The sequence below is a fragment of the Tupaia chinensis genome, unplaced genomic scaffold, assembly GCF_000334495.1.
Source record: "Tupaia chinensis unplaced genomic scaffold, TupChi_1.0 Scaffold000574_1, whole genome shotgun sequence".
Classification (NCBI taxonomy): Eukaryota; Metazoa; Chordata; class Mammalia; order Scandentia; family Tupaiidae; genus Tupaia; species Tupaia belangeri.
The window spans coordinates 3,110,453-3,130,574 of NW_006160088.1; the positions used below are offsets into that span (position 1 = coordinate 3,110,453).

The window sequence follows — 20,122 nt, forward strand, 5'->3', positions numbered from 1 at the left end:
AAGGTCCTTTTTTACCGTTTTTTTTTTTTTTTTTTTTTTTTTTTTTTTTTTTTTTTTTTGAGATACTTCATAGGCAATTCCAGTAGCCTAATACTTTGGAGCAGAGACCTCAAACTCGGATGTCCTGACGGGTCACAAAGTGAACATCAGAATGAAGGGGTTGGGCTAAAGACAACGGGGAACCTGAAGAATCTGAAAAAGGGAAGTATGGAAGCCCTGTCCAAAGATGCTCGAATTCTGATCGTAATAACCGGCTGCCTGGCCCAGCCTCTGCGGCACGGTCAGTGGTATACCAGATGGCAGAGCGAAAAGCTACAAGCCAGCCGTGGCTCCCATCCCGGGCCTGGGCAGCCTGAACACATGCCGGGTGTGTGTCCTCAGAATCCCCGCAGCTGGAGGCTGGGAGGAAGAGGACTGCAGGGAGACTGAGCTCCGAAGGTGTCCTCACCTCTACCTCCCACACACACATGCTCTATCATGAACAGAGGGGAAAATAATCTGGCTAGCCAGACAAAAACACCTCTGGGGTCAGAGTATAAGTGTGCAATTTACGATTCAGTCAGTGTACACAGAAACACGGGCATCTGACAGTCCTGTGCTTGGGGTTCAGGCCACGCTTTCAGTCTCTAGTGGCCGATAACCTGGGAGGGTGCACATGTGCTATTTATCTCCTGAGCCACTGACTATCTTACTCAAATGACACGCTAATCCCTGTAAGGAAGAAAGTGGAGACTCAGACAGGGAGTTCTAGACCTGGACTTCCACACACCATTTACAAATGATAGCACCTACTAAAAGAATCACTATCTGTACATTCAGCTTCTGGATTAATTATTTCCATAGGAAAAGCCACACCACAACAAACAAACAAACAAAAAAACAAACAAACAAAAACCCAAACAAACCTTGGTCAAATCTCTATTTATCAAATGATCTACTAAAGTTAAAGCATTCCATAATTTTAATACACATATTTTTTTCTGTTTACCAGAGAGAGAGAGACAGAGTGAGATAGAGAACGGGAGAGTGAGGAAGCCCTCCCCAGTGGAATCTGATCGTGCTGCAAACCTTCCTCCTCAGTCTCTCCACCCTGCAGAATTCTGGGTAAGGGTGCACATGTGCACGGTGTGTTTTTCAAGCTGCCAAGGCCAGGATTTGAACTGTTGTCAACCATGTGGGATCCAGCTCTTAATCACTAGGTTATGGGGCTGGCCTATTTATTTTTCTTTATGTATAGAAAGTACAATCACTTCTGGTGAAGCTGGATCATTTACCCACATAGCGTGCTTTCTCCTAAATGAAAGAAGACCCAATAGTGACATAATCTTTTTGTAAAAAAGAATTACTCAATTTTGTTTGTTATTACCATTTTTTAATTTGACCAGAGACAGACAGAAAGGGAAAGTGGGAAAACAAGCTGCCAGGTCTGGGACTCGAACCACAGTTGGCTATGCAGGAGGTCCAGCAGCCCAACTGCCACGCTTCCTACCTGTGGTCCCAGTAACACAATCTTTACAGATGATTTTCCTATTGGTAAATTCTTACAATTTTCCAGTGTACTCAAATAATTTATATACATCTGAGGAAATACCAAGAACACGATATGCTCAAGAATTTCTTAAAGAGGGAACCAACAGTTAGCGTAATGGCTATGTCGCTGGATTCCTACGTAGTTGACCGTGGTTCGTGTCCCGGACCTGGTGGCTTAGAACTCACGCCAGGCGTGTGTGTGTGTGCGTGCCCAGGATCCCGAGAGGAGAATGGAGGAGAAGGGATTGTGGCGTGACCATTCCCCCTGGGGGGTGATTTCTTGCTTTCTGTCTCTCTGTCTCTCTCTGTCTGTCTGGCGAGCGCATGCGCCCTATAGCAAAAACCTCTCAAAAAAAAAAAAAAAAGAATTTCTTAAAGACAAACTCATCATACAGGAATAAACCCCAACTATGCAAAGACGGGCATGCTTTCTTCTATTAGAATTTTATGGTTAGTACTTTTTTTTCTCCTACCCTCAAATACTTTTTTTAAAAAGAATGATTTAATTTTATTTATTTATTATTATTATTATTTAATTTGCTACAGGGCAAGTGTGCTTGCCAGAGAGACAAGTAGAGTGGGAGAGAAGAGAAAAAATGAGAAAGTAAGCTGCCAGGTCTGGGGCTGGAACCACAATCGGTCATGTGAGAGTCCAGCTCCTTAATGACCATGCCACCTGCTGGCCCCAATACTTTTATTAATTTTTTTTAATTGTCAGAGGGCCAGAGACTGAGAGGAGGAGAGGGTAGGAAGCAGCCCCATGAGGCAAGGTCATGCTGCGATGCATTCTCCCGTCTCTCCGCCCTATCAGGATTTGGGGCATACATGCATGTGTACCTGGCACGTTTTTCAAGCTGCCAGGGCCAGGATTCGTACTGTGGTTGGCTTTATGGGATCTGGCTCCTTAACCACTAGGCTGCAGGGTTGGTGCTACATGCCAACACTTTTTTTTGGAGAGGATTTTTTTGCTATAGGGAATGTATACTCACCAGAGAGAGACAGAGAAACAGAAAGTGAGAAATCACCCCCCAGAGGGGATGGCCACGCCACAATCCCTTCTCCTCCATTCTCTTCTCCGGATCTTGGGCATGCACACACATGCGCCTGGTGTGAGTTTAAGCCACCAGGTCTGGGACTCAAACCGCAGTCAACTACATGGGAGTCCAACAACACAGCCATTACGCCAACTGCTGGTCCCCATGCCAACACTTTTAAAGAGCTGTCCAGTTTGGGTTTCATTAAAACAAAACAGAACAAAACTTATGATCCGCTCTCGACCTCAGGCCATCAATGACTACTGGATGAATAAAGAAATTGGTATATACTAAAACAAATAAGCATTTACAATATATAATTTAATTTGTTTTAAAAGTATTTTGTTAAAAAACAAGTTGTTCTGATAGCGGAGGACGACGGAAGGGTGGGAACTCAGGTGGAGCGCATGGAAAGGATCTCTCTGAAGGCACTAACATCTAAACAGAGACGTCAAGACAAGGGAGGTGCCAGGTGCGCTGAGAGCGAGAGGCCGGGCTCCGAGCAGGGACAGTCCCTGCACAGCCCGAGGTAAGGAGGTGCCGTCGCTCAGTGAGGCAGGGAGGCCCAGCGTGGGGCCCTTGCAGGACAGGGAAAGGGCTCGATTCCATTCTGGAGAATTTTAGCAGTGAGGGGCAAGGGCTCATTTATGTTCCTGGAAGGTCACCTGGTCTGACAGAACTGGAGCGACAGTGCAGAAGTGTCTGGGGACGGTTGTCACAGTCAGTCAGGTCTGAGAGGCCGTGGCTTGTACTAGGGTGGGACCAGTGTGGGACAAGGAGTGAACAGATTCAAAGCAGTGTTAGAGGGAGGCCTGACAGGCGTGCTGATAAACTGGATGGACCGGGGGACAGAGCTGGAGAAATCAAGATAGGCTTGTAGGTTTGAGGAAAGCCACTACGCTGAGGAGGAAGGACCATGAGAGGAGACCGTGGAGCTATTTTAGAGTTTACATTTGCTCATTCGCTCATTCATTCATTTTGCTATAGGGCATGTGCACTCACCAGAGGCAGAGAAAGAGAGGGCAAGTGAGAAAGCACCCCTCAGAGGGGATGGCCACACTGCAATCCCTTCTCCTCTAGGGAATCTAGGCATATGCATACACAAGTGCCCAGAGCAGTTTTCAAGCTGCTGGGTCTGGGACTCAAACTGTGCAGTTGGCCACGTGGGATCTGGCCACCTTAACCTCCACGCCACCAGCTGCCTAAATGTGAACTACAAGAGGCCACCAGACAGCGACATGGACGTGCTGAGCAGGACGATGTGAGTCCAGAGTTGGGAAGAGAGGTGTAGGCTGAGCGTGTGTATCGAGGTGAGCAGCACAGAGATGACACAAGTCACTGGGGCGGAGGGACAGGGACGGTGGTTCTCATCGGCCCGTCCACACAGCAGGGCACTGCATAAAACCCTCATGCCCAGGACGGCCCTCGGACTGAGCAAGTCAGAACCCCGGGAGGGAAAGGACACGGCAGGGGTCCTGGGAAGCTCCCTGGAGGGCTGTACTGGCCACCGGGGCTGTGAAGCATGACCTCAAGGCGTACGTGGGAGAGAAGGGGGTCCAGGGATAAGCAGGCAGGTGTGAGGCCATGGAAGCCAAGAGCAAAGATCTCCGGAGGGCACAGCCGACTACGGGGAAGTCTGCTGTAAGCGGGTTACGTTGGGAAAAGAAAAGTGTCCTCTGGATCCAGCTCACGGAAGCCACTGGTGACCCTGACATGAAGTTTGCTGAGTGAGGGGCAGCTCAGATGACACAGGCGGAGAGTGAGTCTAGATGCGAGGGGGACAGCATGTGCGGAAGAGGCTTTCAACAGCGGCCGGGAACGGGTCACCTGATGGTACGGGAAGTTGAAGGAAACTGAAAGGTCAGAGATACTGTGTGGATCTGGTATTAGGAAGATACGGGAATTCTTGTAGCAGTAGGTTTTCATTCATTTTTTTTTTCTTTTTTTTGAGAGGATTTTTTTTTTTTTGCAATAGGGTGCGTGCGCTCACCAGAAAGAGAGAGACAGAGAGATAGAAAGTGAGAAATCACCCCCCAGGGGGGATGGTCACGCCACAATCCCTTCTCCTCCATTCTCTCGGGATCTTGGGCACGCACGCACACGCGCCCGGCGTGAGTTTAAGCCACAGGGTCTGGGACTCGAATTGTGGTCGACTACATGGGAGTTCAGTGACATAGCCATTACGCTAACTGCTGGTCCCCAGGTTTTCATTCTGAAGTTCTAACATCCTATACTGAGGCCAGGCACAGAACACGGTGCTATGTATCCCTCCTGGAGCTTACGCTTTGGTAGGAGAGACACAAACACACAGACGTGTACCACAGTGACTGAGCTCAGTGCTCTGGGGGCAGGGACAGAAAGTGGTGACAAAGAATAACCCCCACGGGTAGAGCTCAGTGCAAGTATCAGTTCGGCTGAGATCTGAATGAGGAGGAGTGGGGAGGACGGTTCCAGGCAGAGGAGCCAGCGAGTGCGAAGGTTACGAGGCAGGAAAGAACACGGCCTTCTCAAACAAATTTTTGCCAGAGAGCATGTGTGCGAGCCGGAGAGAGACAGAGGGAAAGCAAGAAAGCACCCCCATCGGACACGGCCACGCGGCAGGCCACTCTCCATCTGTCCCTCCTGTGAGGTTCTGGGCATGCGTGCACAAGCATCCGGAATGTGTCTCGAGGCACTGGGTGCGAGATGCGAACCTTGAGGTTGGCCATGTAAGATCCAGCTATCCTCTTCTTCCTGTTAAGAACCTCTGTACCGGCCACCTGTTGGTGGTTAAGGCACTGGATCTCACATGGCCGACTCTGCGATTTGCGTCTCAGACCTGGTGCTTGAAAATCACATCAGGTGAGGTGAATGCGTGCCCAAAAGCCTGAGAAGAGAATGGAGGAGAAGAGACTGCATTGTGGCCGTCCCCCCATAGAGGGTAATTTCTCACTGTCTCTCTCTCTCTCTCTCTCTGGTGAGTGCACACACCCTATGGCAAAGAAAAAAAAAAGAAAGAAAAAGAAAAAATGTTCTAAAAACAACAAAACACCCGCTGCCAAACCTGCTGGGCCACCTCCCCTGCCTCCCGAGGCTGCAGCGACAGAACGCGGGCTCACCATGTAATACTTGATTTTCTGCAGGATGTCGTCGTTGGTCATGATCAGCTCCTTGGCTGTCGTCCCGTCTGCTATGTTGGCTAGGATGCACAGTGTCTGGAAGGACAAAGGGCCGGCAGTCAGGGGCGTTCTTGTCTCCAGCTGGCCTCTCTCAGGACCGTGGGCAACGTCTCCTGAAGGCACACGACTTCCCCGAGGCACCATTCTCAGCGCCTGACTTGTCACCTGCCATCACTACCATCGGCACTAACCACACTCAGGCACAAACGGGCCCACACACGGAGGGCTCTTGCTGGGCGCGGAGCCACAGGTGGGCAAAGGCAGCCGTGTACAGGTCACGTTATCGCAAAAGCGGAAGGAAAACGTAATGACATGTTTCTTGAAAGTTTCATTTCTCAGTGAAATTCTTGTGACCAACTCACAATGTTTCTTCAAAGATGCTCGCTCGCGCTCTCTCTCAAATTCCCTTTTCTATGGAGGGCACGTGTGTGCACTCCACGCTACAATACACCTATGTATTCATTCCTCAACTGACGGACATTAGTTTCTTGATTTTCTGTGATTACCAACTGTTCCAAACATGCGCTTACAGCTTTTGTGTGAACACAGGTTCTCACGGATGTGAGTAAATGCCTACCGATGGGACGGCAGGGCTGTGTAACGGAGCGTATGTTTAACCTTACAAGAAACTGCAAAGCGAGTTTCCCAAGTGGCCGCGTCGGTTTGTACTCTCACTAGATGTTCTACACTGGCAGAAAAAAACCCAGCCGTTCTGACACGCATGCGGTGGTGGTCCACATGGAGGGTCCGTTCCTATCTTTTGCTAAGCCCCTTATTCGGTCTGTTTTCGTGCTGTTCCGAGGGTTCTTTATGTTTCAGAGGTGGTTATTTGCCAGCTCCCTCGCTCACGGGACGTCCCTCCAGTAGATGCCTGTTGTTTCATCCTCCTAACAGCACCTTTCCCGGACTGTGAGTTTTACATTTAATGGAGACTAAGCTACCTTTTCTGGATGACATTTTAAATGTCTCCTCTAGGAACTCTAGGGGCCGGCAGGTGGTGTGGTGGCCAAGGATGCTGGACTCCCACATGGCCGACGGCAGTTCAAGCCCTAGACTTTGAGGCTTGCCTTCTTACTTTCTTTCTCTCTCTCTGTCCCTCTCTGGTCAAATTTAAAAGATAAATTAATTTTTTCAAAAAAGAACTCTTTGCCAAAAGATTTTCTCGTATTTCTGGTAAATGCTTTACAGTTTTATCTTTAAGCACCTTTTTTTTCTCTAGAGGGCAGGAGCTCTTGCCAGAGAGAACGCACCCCCTGGTGGGCGTGGTCACGCGGCCATCTCTCGTCCTTCCAGGTCTCTAAGTTGTGGAGATGAACACACACACAGCCCTGGCGTGATTATTTTCTTTTCTTAAACATTTTCCAGAGGGCACATGTGATCAGTGGAGAGAAGGAGGGGAGAGGGGTGAGAAAGCACCCCACGGGGGATGGTCATGCCACAAGCCCTGAGCCTCCATTTCTTTTAGGGTTTTGGACACACACACACACACCTGCCATGTCCTTTGAACCACCCAGTCTGGGACTTGAACTGCGCAGTCTGCTAATGAGATCCAGTTGCCTTAACTGCCACACCACTGGCTGGCCTTGTAGCATGCTTTTTAAACTGCCTGGGCTGGGATTTGAAACACAGGTGATGATGTGGGATTTGGCATCCTTAACCACTGTGCTACAGGGCTGGCAAAGTTTTTATTTATTTCATCTTTTTTTAAAGAGAGATTTTTGCTATAGGGCACATGTGCTTGCTGGAGAGACAGCGAGACAAAGCGAGAAATCACACCCCAGGGGGGATGGTTATGTCACGATCCCTTCTCCTCTATTCTCCTCTCAAAATTTTGGGCACGCAGACACACACGGCTGGCGTGAGTTTCAAGCCTCTGGGTCCAGGACTCAAACCACAGTCAGCCATGTGGGAGTCCAGCAACGTAACCACTATGCCATCTGCTGGTCCCATATTTATCTATGTATTTTAACAGTGATAAAATATACTTTTATTTACTTCGTTGAGTCAGAGGGCTATAAAAAAAGTGTTTAAGTAGAGAACAGGTAAACAGTAAGGTGTTTTAGAAGTCCAGGTATCTTGGAATTTATTTAAACTAAAGAAAAAGGTCCTATTTTCATGGAATATATACTTTTTTCTTTAAATAACAATTATGACACATAGCAGAAAGAATTAAGGGATGCTGCCCTTGTGATCCATACAAAACATCAATATGTTGGGTTGCACATAATTAAAAAAGTACCTTGGGGACCAGCAGTTAGCGTAGTGGCTATGTTGCTGGACTCCCATGTAGTCGATCTCGGTTTGAGTCCCGGACCCGGTGGCTTAAACTCACGCTGGGCACGTGTGCGTGTGTGCCCAAGATCCCAAGAGGAGAATGGAGGAGAAGGGATTGTGGCATGGCCATCCCCCCTTGGGGTGATTTCTCACTTTCTGTCTCTCCGTCTGTCTCTGTCTGTCTGGCGAGCGCACATACCCTATAGCAAAAATCTCTCCAAAAAAAAAAAAAGTACCTTGAACACCCCTGAGATACGGTGGACATGAGAATGAAATTTAGAAAAGAAAAAGCAAGCGGGACCAGCAGTTAGCGTAATGGCTATGTCGCTGGAGTCCCCATGTAGTCTACCACAGTTCGCGTCCCGGACCTGGTGGCTTAAACTCACACCGGGCGTGTGTACATGCGTGCCCACGATCCCGCGAGGAGAATGGAGGAGAAGGGATTGCAATCATCCCCCCTGGGGGGTGATTTCTCGCTTTCTGTCTCTGTCTCTCTCTGTCTGTCTGGCGAGTGCATGCGCCCTATAGCAAAAACCTCTTCAAAAAAAAAAGAAAAGAAAAAGCAAGAAATCCACTCTGCAGCAACTCAAGGTCTTTAAAATCACAGAGCAAGAAAAGCTATGTAGTTTCATCTTTTACATAAGGTCTATGAGTGAATGTTTTTATCTGTCAGAAGGCAACGTACTCACGGGGGAGAGAGTGAGTGAGCGCACGAGACCAAGCAGCCCTCATCACAGGGCACGGGCACACGGCAATCCCTTCCTCCACTTTGCCCCTTCGGGACTCTGCATGCACGCACGTGTGCCCAGGGTGTTTCCCAAGCCCCTGGGTCTGGACTTGAACCACACAGTTGGCTATTTGGGATCTTAACGAACAGGCCGTGGGCTAGCCCAGTCAGGTAAACTTTTAAAATACAGTTTGTTTATTTCTCCCATGAGAGAGAGTAAGAAAATCAGCGGCAACAGGGTGTCCGTGCTGGGAGCCACTCCCGGCCCCAGCCAGCCAGTTCGAGGGCGCATGTGAAAGCTCAGAGTGCAGAGGGAGACCGAGGGACAGGGGCCTGCGACCTTCCCAACGGCCTCAGCACAGCAGAGCTTTCTGCCATGCTGTGCCCTGTGAGGAAACTGTTGTTTTTTTTTTTTTTTTTAAGGTTTCTGTGTGTGTGCACTCACCAGAGAGACAGAGAGAGGGAATGTGAGAACTCACCCCCCAGAGGAGATGGCCATGTTGCAGTCCCCTCTTCCATTCTCTTGGGATTTGGGGCACACGTTCATACGCAACCAATGTGATTTTCAAGCCGCTGGGTCTGGGACGCACCGTGGCTGGCCATGTGGGAGTACAGAACCTTAACCACCATGCCACGTGCCGGTCCCACCTATGAGTTTCGATCTAAGGTGTAAGGTACAGTTCAGAGTTAATCTTTGTTGGAAATTGTTATAGCATCATTTGTGGGAAAGATGATTCTCTGTTAACTTCGTCAATAATCAACTAGCCATATACTAGGGAACTTCGAAACGTCAGTGGAAATGTGAAATTAAAAGAAGTTTATTTTGATGCAAAAAATTGGAATCCAGTTTTGCCTAATTTGCATTTCCCAAGAATTATTTGAAGACCCTCATGTGTGTGAGTCTACTTCTAGACTCTCTAATCGGTCCCACTGATCAATACATGTTACTGCTGACAGCGTACCGCCTTAATTACTATACTCGCATCGTCTGCAACTCCGGTATCATGCCTCCTCCAGCTTTGCATCCAACCCCCCCGCCCCCACCGTTCAGGGCAAGTGGCGGGATAGCGGTAGGGCAGCTGGACCCAGAGAACAGGTCCTGGGCTCAGGTCCCAGGATCCCCCGAGCACGCCAGGTTTGCACACGCCACGGTCCAGGCCAGCCGAGCCGAGGACTAGGCTGTGGCCTGAGGACCCTGCTGGGCGAGCCTGGCTTTCAGAACCGTCCTGGCTGTTCTAGTCCCTGTGTTTGAGAGCCTGTATCTAAAGACAGAGATGTCAGATATTGTATTTACTGCACACTGGGGTTTCCAGTAAGGGCGTGTTACCTCTATAAATCAGTCTGGGGAGAATCGGTATCTTAAGATGGGATATCGCTCCATTTCTCTCCGTTTTTATTTTTTGCATTAATATTATTAGGACTTTATCATTTTAACTACACAGCTCCTTGTGAGGTTGCAGTCAGTATGTCCTTTATCTTTCTTTCTTTTTTTTTTTTTTTTGAGGGATTTTTGCCATAGGGAGTGTGTATTTGCCAGAGAGACAGAAAGTAAGAAATCACCCCAGGGGGACAGCCACGCCACAATCCCTTCTCTTCCATTCTCCTCTCAGGATCTTGGGCACACGTGTACATGTTCCCAGATTGAGTTTGAAGCTGTTGGGGCCAGGACTTGAACCACGGTCGACTACGAGGGAGTGCGGCTATGTAACCATTACACCATCTGCTGGTCCCCCTTCTTTTTTTTTTAAGCTACTGTAAATGGTACTATCATTTTACTATTTTTTTTCCTTAGAGATTTTTGCTATAGGGCATAAGTTCTCACTAGAGAGAGAGAGAGACAGAGAGAGCGAGAGAGAAAGTGAGAAATCACCCTTGAGGGGGGGGTGTGTGGCCACATCACCATCCCTTCTCCTCCGGCCTTATCTATGAGTTCCAAGGCTAGGGGTTTGGGACTTGAACCATGGTTGGCTATGTAGGAGTCCAGTGCCTCAACCACCATGCCACCTACTGGCCTTGGCATTGTCTTTTAATATTTTAACTTCCAACTGTTCACTGCTAGTATATTAAAAATACAACCGATTTTTTCTATCTTGTCACTTTGTTTAACTCATTTCTTTTTCTTTCCTTTTTTTAAAGGTTTCACCACAGGGTGTGCATGCTCACTAGAGATAGAGACAAAATCCCTCTTCCTCCAGTCTCCTCTCCAGATTTCGGGCATGCACACACACGTGCCTGGCATGATTTTTAGGCTGCTGGGTCTTGAATGACAGTCAGCCATGAGGGAATCCAGTGCCCCAACCACAACACTACCTCCTGGCCCCAAATCATTTCTTAAATTTAGATTTTTTTTTTAGGTTTACTTACTTCTTTCATGAGTGAGAGAGACAGAGAGACAGCAACCTCAACAGATCTGGGACCACAGGCACACATGTACTTGGGGAGGTCTCTGAACCCATGGGTCTCTCGTATTTTGTTGTTGTCTGTTTTTTTTTTTTTTGAGAGGTTTTTGCTATAGGGCATGTGCACTTGCCAGGAAGACAGAGGGACAGAGAGACAGAGAGACAGAGAGACAGAAAGTGAGAAATCACCCCCCAGGGGGGATGGCCACGCCACAATCCCTTCTCCTCCATTCACCTCTCAGGATCTTGGGCATGCACGCACGCACACGCACCTGGTGTGAGTTTAAGCCACTGGGTTCAGGACTTGAACCATGGTCGACTACATGGGAGCACAGCGACATAGCCATTATGCTAACTGCTGGTCCCTCCATGGGTCTCTTGTGAACCCAGAACCCTCCCACATGGGTCAGCCTCACAGAGCACCACATTTTACTACCGTGCCACTGTCCGGCCCCTGAGTTCCACATTTTTTATGTGTCCTTGGCATTGTCTATATAGATATTCATAATGTCTGGGAATAACTTTATTTCTTTACAATCTGTATGCCTCTTATCTATTTAATTGGCCTTATTGTAACTGGCAGGAATTATAATAAAATGTTGAACAGGAGTGATCGGACATATCTGACACGTTCCCAATTTAAGGGTTATACAGATACATATATTACCTTGATTGTTTTGATAGTTTGATAGATGTATACAAATACCAAAACTTATCACATTGTATACTCTGAGTATTAACCCATGCAACTATGTTAATTATACCTCAATAAAAAAAAATGATCAGACGAGCCAGCAGGTGGCGTGATGGTTAAGGTGCTGGACTCCCACATGGCCAGCCATGGTTCGAGTCTTGGACCTGGCAGCTTGCTTTATCACTCTCCCTGTCCTCAAATTGAACATTAATAATAACAAATAAAATTAAATAAATAACCCTTTAAAACTTTACCACATAACTCTGAGAAACACTAAGCTTCCAGTTAACAATCACACAGTTTAAGCTCCCTGTAAATGCATCATCCCCAAATTCAAGTGTTGAAATTTGGTTGTGATGGTACTAAGTAAGGGTAGAAACTTCATCTAACTATAAGACTGAAGGTGGAGCCTTTGGGAGGTGACTGGAATTAGGTTAGGTCATCAGGATGGGGTCCCATGACTGCAGACCTGAGTTTACAAGGAGAGGTGGACCAAGGCAGGTCACCGACAGGCTCGCTCTTGTCCTGTCACCTGGCGATGCCCTGCGCTGCCTCGGGACTCTGAAGAGAGTCCCCACCAACAAGAAGACCCTCACCAAATGCCACCCATGAACTGGACCTCCAAACCCTGAGTGAAATAAACATCTGTTTTTTATACATCACTCAGTTGGTGGTATTGCATCGTCAGTGACAGAGAGTGAGCTAAAACCCTCCACACTTGCTCACACTGCACCACCTCCGACTGCATAGTGTCATCTGCACCCTCCAGCACACATTCCTACCGGTCTCTTGCCTTCACCCAAATCCTGCCTCGCCTTCCTGCCTTGGCTGTGCTCTGCAGTTCAGGGCAGGTCTCCCAGGTGAGTGGACTGCCCAGCCCGGTCCATCTGTCTGAATGCTCTCCAGGCAGGACAGGCTCTTCTGGCCACCACATTTCCCCATCATGTTGCAGTAATGAATCTCACTTCACCTCATTTCAACTAATTTCAGTGGTGTTTATGAAATATGCTTTTTAAAATATTTATTTAATTTTATTTGTAATTATCATTTTTCAATTTGACTAGAGAGAGACAGAGAGAGACAAAGGGAAAGTGAGGATGCAAGCTGCTAGGTCCAGGACTTAAACCGTGGTTAACCGGGCGGGAGTCCAGTGCCTCAACTGCCATGCCACCTGCTGGCCTGAGATTATACTTCTGCTGTGTTACGTTTTTATTCATCAAGAGAAATCCATCTTTTTTTTGAGAGAGAGAGAGAGATTTGCTATAGGATGTGTGTGCTTGCCATCCCAGGAGGGATGGCTATGCCACAGTCCCTATATGGTGGTAGAGGGCAAGACAGCCCTAGAGAAGGCAACGCCCTTGGCTGGTTCAATGTGGCTGCTCTGTAGAGACGTGGACAGTGTGTACAGGGTTGACACAGAGAGCATGACCACAGACTGCGGCCCTGTCCTCCTCTACTCCAAGAAGAATATGTATTTTTAAAAGTTATTTATTCATTTTGCAAGAGACAAAGACAGGGACAGACAGCTGCGCTTGACGGGGCCACTGCACACCGCGGTCCTCCCCGTGGCCTTCCAGCCAGCCTGGAGACAGGCGCACAGACCTGCTGTGCCCAGGCTGACCCGTACCCTGAACCTGGACTGCCGAGTGCTCCAGGACTGCACACGGCGCCCTACCAGCTGTGCCACTGCAGCTGGGCTACCCGGGAAGAACAGCAGAAGAGAGCTTAGGGTGGTGGGGACCTTTCCTCTTGTCTCTAGAGCGCTTCCATTTCAGCACTCTGTTCCCTGCAGATCTTTCTGCTTCGGAAGACTCCTAGTGAGGAGCTTTCTTTGTGCTCGCATTTAGAAAATGTTCCCCACGAACAACAAACACATACCTGTTCTTTGACTTCAATGTTATGCTCCCCTTCCAGAATGAGGGTGACGGCTTGCATAATCTGCTTTCCATGAGTGCTCATTATTTTATCTATATGCTGCAGAACAATGGGAAACCCACAATTACTATACGTCAAACAGAGAGAGACCCGAGGAGGAGCAGGGCTTCTGAAAGTAAGTAACGTGAATCGTAACGGCTTGAAGCAGCATACCAGAGCATGCAGAATGAGATGCCAAAGAACAGTGTCGATTATATTTTAAAGCAGCATTTTGCCTCCAAATCCTTTTTTAAAATAAATCACTTAAATGTAAAGAAAGCATAGAGCTGGACTGACAGAACATAGATTATAATTATTGGGGGGGGGTTCTTCAACCCAAAGATATTATAGAAAAAAGCAGCACAAGAAAATGCACGGGGAGGAAAGAATCCAGAGACTTGGAGAGAGGAGTGTCGATTTTCAAATGCTATCTCGGGACACAGCGGGTTAAGACCATCCAAAAGACAATGGAGCAGAGAAGGGGCCCACCCATGCCTCTTCTACCTGAAGGCCACCGACACTGTTGCCCATGGGACGTGAGAGAACAACTCCACGCGCAAGGCCAGCCTCTTACTCTGACCTGCACCCCCTGTTCTGCGCACTTACACCTGGAGAGGTCAAGCCTGTGAATGTGGGCTGGGGGAGACCTCTGGAATGGCATGGAGGAGAACTCAACGGGAACTCAACCGGGAAAAAAACAGAGGCCCCGAAGGTAGGGGGTTTCGGCAGGCAAGAGCACCCGTGTGGTCAGCAAACCAGGAAGGAGTAAGGCACGATGACAAATCAGGGCAGGCACAGGTCCAGCGTACGCGAGGAGAGACGGACGGGGCGCAGGAGGGGAAGGCACAGGGCCCTGGCAGCTCCCGACACCTCCGAAGGGGACAGGTTTAGCCCTCAACCCCTCGCTTCCCTGGAAAGGGGCAACGTCTGAGTCACACTTGCTGGCAGATGGTGTCGGGTAGAGAGGAATAGCAACATTTTCCTGGGCAGGCAGGGCTGGCCAGTCTGGAAGCCTGGGTGAGTTTACTTACAGGCCGAGTAGAGAGGAGGTTTCTAAGAAGTCCCAGTGTCTTCATCAGCACATTCAAATCTGAATCTGATAATAACCGGAATAGCTGTTCAGTACTCAAGCTTCGTAAAATATCTGCTTTTATTTTTTGTTCAGCCTGAAAAGCCATATTCTGAAAGGATTAAAGAAGTTGCAAGAATCACGTCTTCATTTACTTTACTGAATTATTAACACTAACTGATAACGCCTTCCTGCCTTGGCTGTGCTCTGCAGTTCAGGGCAGGTCTCCCAGGTGAGTGGACTGCCCAGCCCGGTCCATCTGTCTGAATGCTCTCCAGGCAGGACAGGCTCTTCTGGCCACCACATTTCCCCCTCATGTTGCAGTAATGAATCTCACTTCACCTCATTTCAACTAATTTCAGTGGTGTTTATGAAATATGCTTTTTAAAATATTTATTTAATTTTATTTGTAATTATCATTTTTCAATTTGACTAGAGAGAGACAGAGAGAGACAAAGGGAAAGTGAGGATGCAAGCTGCTAGGTCCAGGACTTAAACCGTGGTTAACCGGGCGGGAGTCCAGTGCCTCAACTGCCATGCCACCTGCTGGCCTGAGATTATACTTCTGCTGTGTTACGTTTTTATTCATCAAGAGAAATCCATCTTTTTTTTGAGAGAGAGAGAGAGAGATTTGCTATAGGATGTGTGTGCTTGCCATAGAGAGAGAAGGAAAGTGAGAAATCAGACCCAGAGGAGGCGGTGATATGGTGGTAGAGGGCAAGACAGCCCTAGAGAAGGCAACGCCCTTGGCTGGTTCAATGTGGCTGCTCTGTAGAGACGTGGACAGTGTGTACAGGGTTGACACAGAGAGCATGACCACAGACTGCGGCCCTGTCCTCCTCTACTCCAAGAAGAATATGTATTTTTAAAAGTTATTTATTCATTTTGCAAGAGACAAAGACAGGGACAGACAGCTACGCTTGACGGGGCCACTGCACACCGCGGTCCTCCCCGTGGCCTTCCAGCCAGCCTGGAGACAGGCGCACAGACCTGCTGTGCCCAGGCTGACCCGTACCCTGAACCTGGACTGCCGAGTGCTCCAGGACTGCACACGGCGCCCTACCAGCTGTGCCACTGCAGCTGGGCTACCCGGGAAGAACAGCAGAAGAGAGCTTAGGGTGGTGGGGACCTTTCCTCTTGTCTCTAGAGCGCTTCCATTTCAGCACTCTGTTCCCTGCAGATCTTTCTGCTTCGGAAGACTCCTAGTGAGGAGCTTTCTTTGTGCTCGCATTTAGAAAATGTTCCCCACGAACAACAAACACATACCTGTTCTTTGACTTCAATGTTATGCTCCCCTTCCAGAATGAGGGTGACGGCTTGCATAATCTGCTTTCCATGAGTGCTCATTATTTTATCTATATGCTGCAGAACAATGGGAAACCCACAATTACTATACGTCAAACAGAGAGAGACCCGAGGAGGAGCAGGGCTTCTGAAAGTAAGTAACGTGAATCGTAACGGCTTGAAGCAGCATACCAGAGCATGCAGAATGAGATGCCAAAGAACAGTGTCGATTATATTTTAAAGCAGCATTTTGCCTCCAAATCCTTTTTTAAAATAAATCACTTAAATGTAAAGAAAGCATAGAGCTGGACTGACAGAACATAGATTATAATTATTGGGGGGGGGTTCTTCAACCCAAAGATATTATAGAAAAAAGCAGCACAAGAAAATGCACGGGGAGGAAAGAATCCAGAGACTTGGAGAGAGGAGTGTCGATTTTCAAATGCTATCTCGGGACACAGCGGGTTAAGACCATCCAAAAGACAATGGAGCAGAGAAGGGGCCCACCCATGCCTCTTCTACCTGAAGGCCACCGACACTGTTGCCAATGGGACGTGAGAGAACAACTCCACGCGCAAGGCCAGCCTCTTACTCTGACCTGCACCCCCTGTTCTGCGCACTTACACCTGGAGAGGTCAAGCCTGTGAATGTGGGCTGGGGGAGACCTCTGGAATGGCATGGAGGAGAACTCAACGGGAACTCAACCGGGAAAAAAACAGAGGCCCCGAAGGTAGGGGGTTTCGGCAGGCAAGAGCACCCGTGTGGTCAGCAAACCAGGAAGGAGTAAGGCACGATGACAAATCAGGGCAGGCACAGGTCCAGCGTACGCGAGGAGAGACGGACGGGGCGCAGGAGGGGAAGGCACAGGGCCCTGGCAGCTCCCGACACCTCCGAAGGGGACAGGTTTAGCCCTCAACCCCTCGCTTCCCTGGAAAGGGGCAACGTCTGAGTCACACTTGCTGGCAGATGGTGTCGGGTAGAGAGGAATAGCAACATTTTCCTGGGCAGGCAGGGCTGGCCAGTCTGGAAGCCTGGGTGAGTTTACTTACAGGCCGAGTAGAGAGGAGGTTTCTAAGAAGTCCCAGTGTCTTCATCAGCACATTCAAATCTGAATCTGATAATAACCGGAATAGCTGTTCAGTACTCAAGCTTCGTAAAATATCTGCTTTTATTTTTTGTTCAGCCTGAAAAGCCATATTCTGAAAGGATTAAAGAAGTTGCAAGAATCACGTCTTCATTTACTTTACTGAATTATTAACACTAACTGATAACTTTAACAAAGTACAAACAGAATGGCAGAAAATCCCTCAAGTCACACACTTTTCCTGACTCCTGTCACCACCTGTATTTCTGTCTGTTGAGAGGAAGAGAATTGTCACTCCTAGGCGTGCTTCCATATGAGAAACAACTGCTTTCCGACACGGGAATCTGAATGGCACGAGCATTTGAAAGGTTTCTCAAACACAAATCCATTACTTCTGAGGATGTCTTTATGGTAATGGAGGGGCTGCTTCTGTGTCCCTGAAAAACTAAGCGAACAGCACCGCTTGTACTGTGCCAAGCACTTTCCCCTGATTTGTTAAACGGCGCGTGCGCTCGCTACAGAGAGACGGAGAGACAGAGAAGACCTCCGATAGAGCACGACCATGCCACAGTCCACTCCCTTCCATTTCTCCACCCAGCACGTTTTTTTGGAGAAGCTGTGCCAAACACTTTCCCCTGATTTGTTAAACGGTGCGTGCGCTCGCTACAGAGACGGAGAGACAGAGAAGACCTCCCGATAGAGCACGACCATGCCACAGTCCACTCCCTTCCATTTCTCCACCCAGCACGTTTTTTTGGAGAAGTTTTTGCCACAGGGCGCATGCGCTCGCCAGAAAGACAGAGAGAGAGAGACAAAGAGACAGAAAGTGAGAAATCACCCCCCGGGGGGCTATCCATGCTACAACCCCTTCTCCTCCTTTCTCCTCTCAGGATCTTGGGCACACATGCACACCTGCCACCAGGGCTGGGACTCGAACGGCAGTCGACTACATGGGAGTCCAACAACAGCCATTACACCAACTGCTGGTCCCCCAGCACATTTTTTTAAGCTGCTGGGGTCAGGACTTGAACTACACAGTGAGGTGCGTGAGATCCAGCTCCTTCAACCACTCGGCCATAGGGCTGGTTCCTATGCCATGGCATTTTGAGAATGATTAAAGTACTCACTCACTGTGAATGAAAATAAGCAGTTCCCTTTACGGCGTGAAAACTATGCCAGCTGTCGGTCTGGCTGAGCCGCAGCATGCGGGAGTTCTCCAGTGGGCAGGACGTGTCTGAGCTGCCAGCAGCCCTACGTGCCCACAGCTCTGCTCCTTTCTCTCGCCTACTGCGGACTAGCTCAGCTCAACCTGAAACTATAGTAACTCGTCTAAAGAAACAAACACGGCGAACTCGGAATAACTACAAATCAACTTTTGATACAGACCTCCCCTGTAAACTAGAGATTTCTCATAATATGTGGTTATTATTCTTTAGGAACTCACTCTAACCAATGAGCTAAGACGTGGATGAGAGCAAGTTACCTAATGAAGCAAGGCTCGCGGCAGAGCCAAGCACTCACTGAGTGTCGAGAGACCTAGGCCAAAGACGATCGGTGTTTTGTATTTTGGGAACAGAGAATGTAATAGCTGGTAACACAATAGGACAGCAATTGGATCTGAGGAGTAGGACAACAAGTTCCATTTCCAACATTAAAGTTGGGCGTGTCAGAGTTCTGCAAGCTGCTAAGTGATAGGCTGGGAAACAGGAAGCAGTTACGGATAGATATGTAGATTTCAGTCATTCAAAGGACCTCTTCCTTTAAGGGAAGGTAAAGCCATGACAGTAGAGGAAGCCCCTGCAGCTGAAGTATGAAGGGAACTAGAAACTGGAGACTGAAACTCGGGGAATGTCCCCTGAGGAGAAGGCTGAGGGGAGACTAGGTAGAAAGTGAACTGAAAATACGTGTAATGTATGAGTTCATAAACACTGGGCAGGCCGAGAAGAAACGTGCTGAAAGTTACGTTAAGGAGAAAATAACTCTGAGACAACTGGACTCGGTCGTTTTCCAGACGCCGATCACGTGTATCCAGAGTTCACGTGGAAACGCAGCCACTGCACATTGGAAGAAGAGCATCGGACTGGGCAGGTCCAGAACCCATTTCTATCCTCACTGGCTGGGACGTGTTCGCCCTCACAATTCATTTACACTCCCTGAGTCCTAGTTTCCCCCTTGTGAGACGGATATATACCAACACAACTTCAAACGATAATTAGAAATAACAAGTATAAAATCCTTAACTTATACAGCAATTCAATTTTAACCACTGTAATTATGTTTTTAAGAGTCCACATGGGGGGAGGGACCAGCAGTTAGCATAATGGCTATGTTGCTGGCCTCCCATGTAGTCGACCATGGTTCGAGTCCTGGACCCGGTGGCTTAAACTCATGCCGGGCGTGTATGCGTGCGTGCCCAAGATCCTGAGAGGAGAATGGAGGAAAAGGGATTGCAGCGTGGCCATCCCTTCTGGGGGGTGATTTCTTGCTTTCTGTCTCCCTGTCTCTCTCTGTATTTCTGCCAAGCGCACACACCCTACAGCAAAAATCTCTTCCCCCACAAAAAAAATCCATGTAGGGGGACCAGCAGGTGGCATGGTGGTTAAGGCGTGGAATACTCCCACATGGCTGACCACAGTTCAAGTTCTGGACCTGGTGGCTTGCTTTCTCACTTTCTCCCTCTCTCTGTGTGTGTCTCTCTGGTCAAATTAAAATAAATGAATGCATAAATTAAAAATTAAATAAATCTTTAAAAAATTTTTTAAAAAACCATGTAGGAGGGACCAGCAGTTAGTGTAATGGCTTGCTGGACGCCCACGTAGTCGGCCGCAGTTTGAGTTCCGGACCCGGTGGCTTAAACTTACGCCGGGTGCGTGTGCATATGTGCCCAAGATCCCGAGAGGAGAATGGAGGAGAAGGGATTGCGGCGTGGCCATCCCCTCTGGGGGGTGATTTCTC

At 48.5% G+C, this 20,122-nt stretch overlaps 1 protein-coding gene across 2 annotated transcripts in view; it reads right to left on the reverse strand.

Moving 5' to 3' along the window:
• The window catches only part of ARMC8 (armadillo repeat containing 8), a 122,762-nt gene that overhangs the window by 10,711 nt on the left and 91,929 nt on the right, over positions 1-20,122 (reverse strand). For both annotated transcript variants that reach the window (XM_014591443.2, XM_014591444.2), the window contains 3 exons: positions 17,133-17,282; positions 16,066-16,161; positions 5,663-5,758 (listed from right to left, as the gene is read on the reverse strand). In XM_014591443.2, coding sequence (XP_014446929.1) covers positions 5,663-5,758; positions 16,066-16,161; positions 17,133-17,282 — 342 coding nt within the window. The remainder of the gene's footprint in view (positions 1-5,662; positions 5,759-16,065; positions 16,162-17,132; positions 17,283-20,122) is intronic.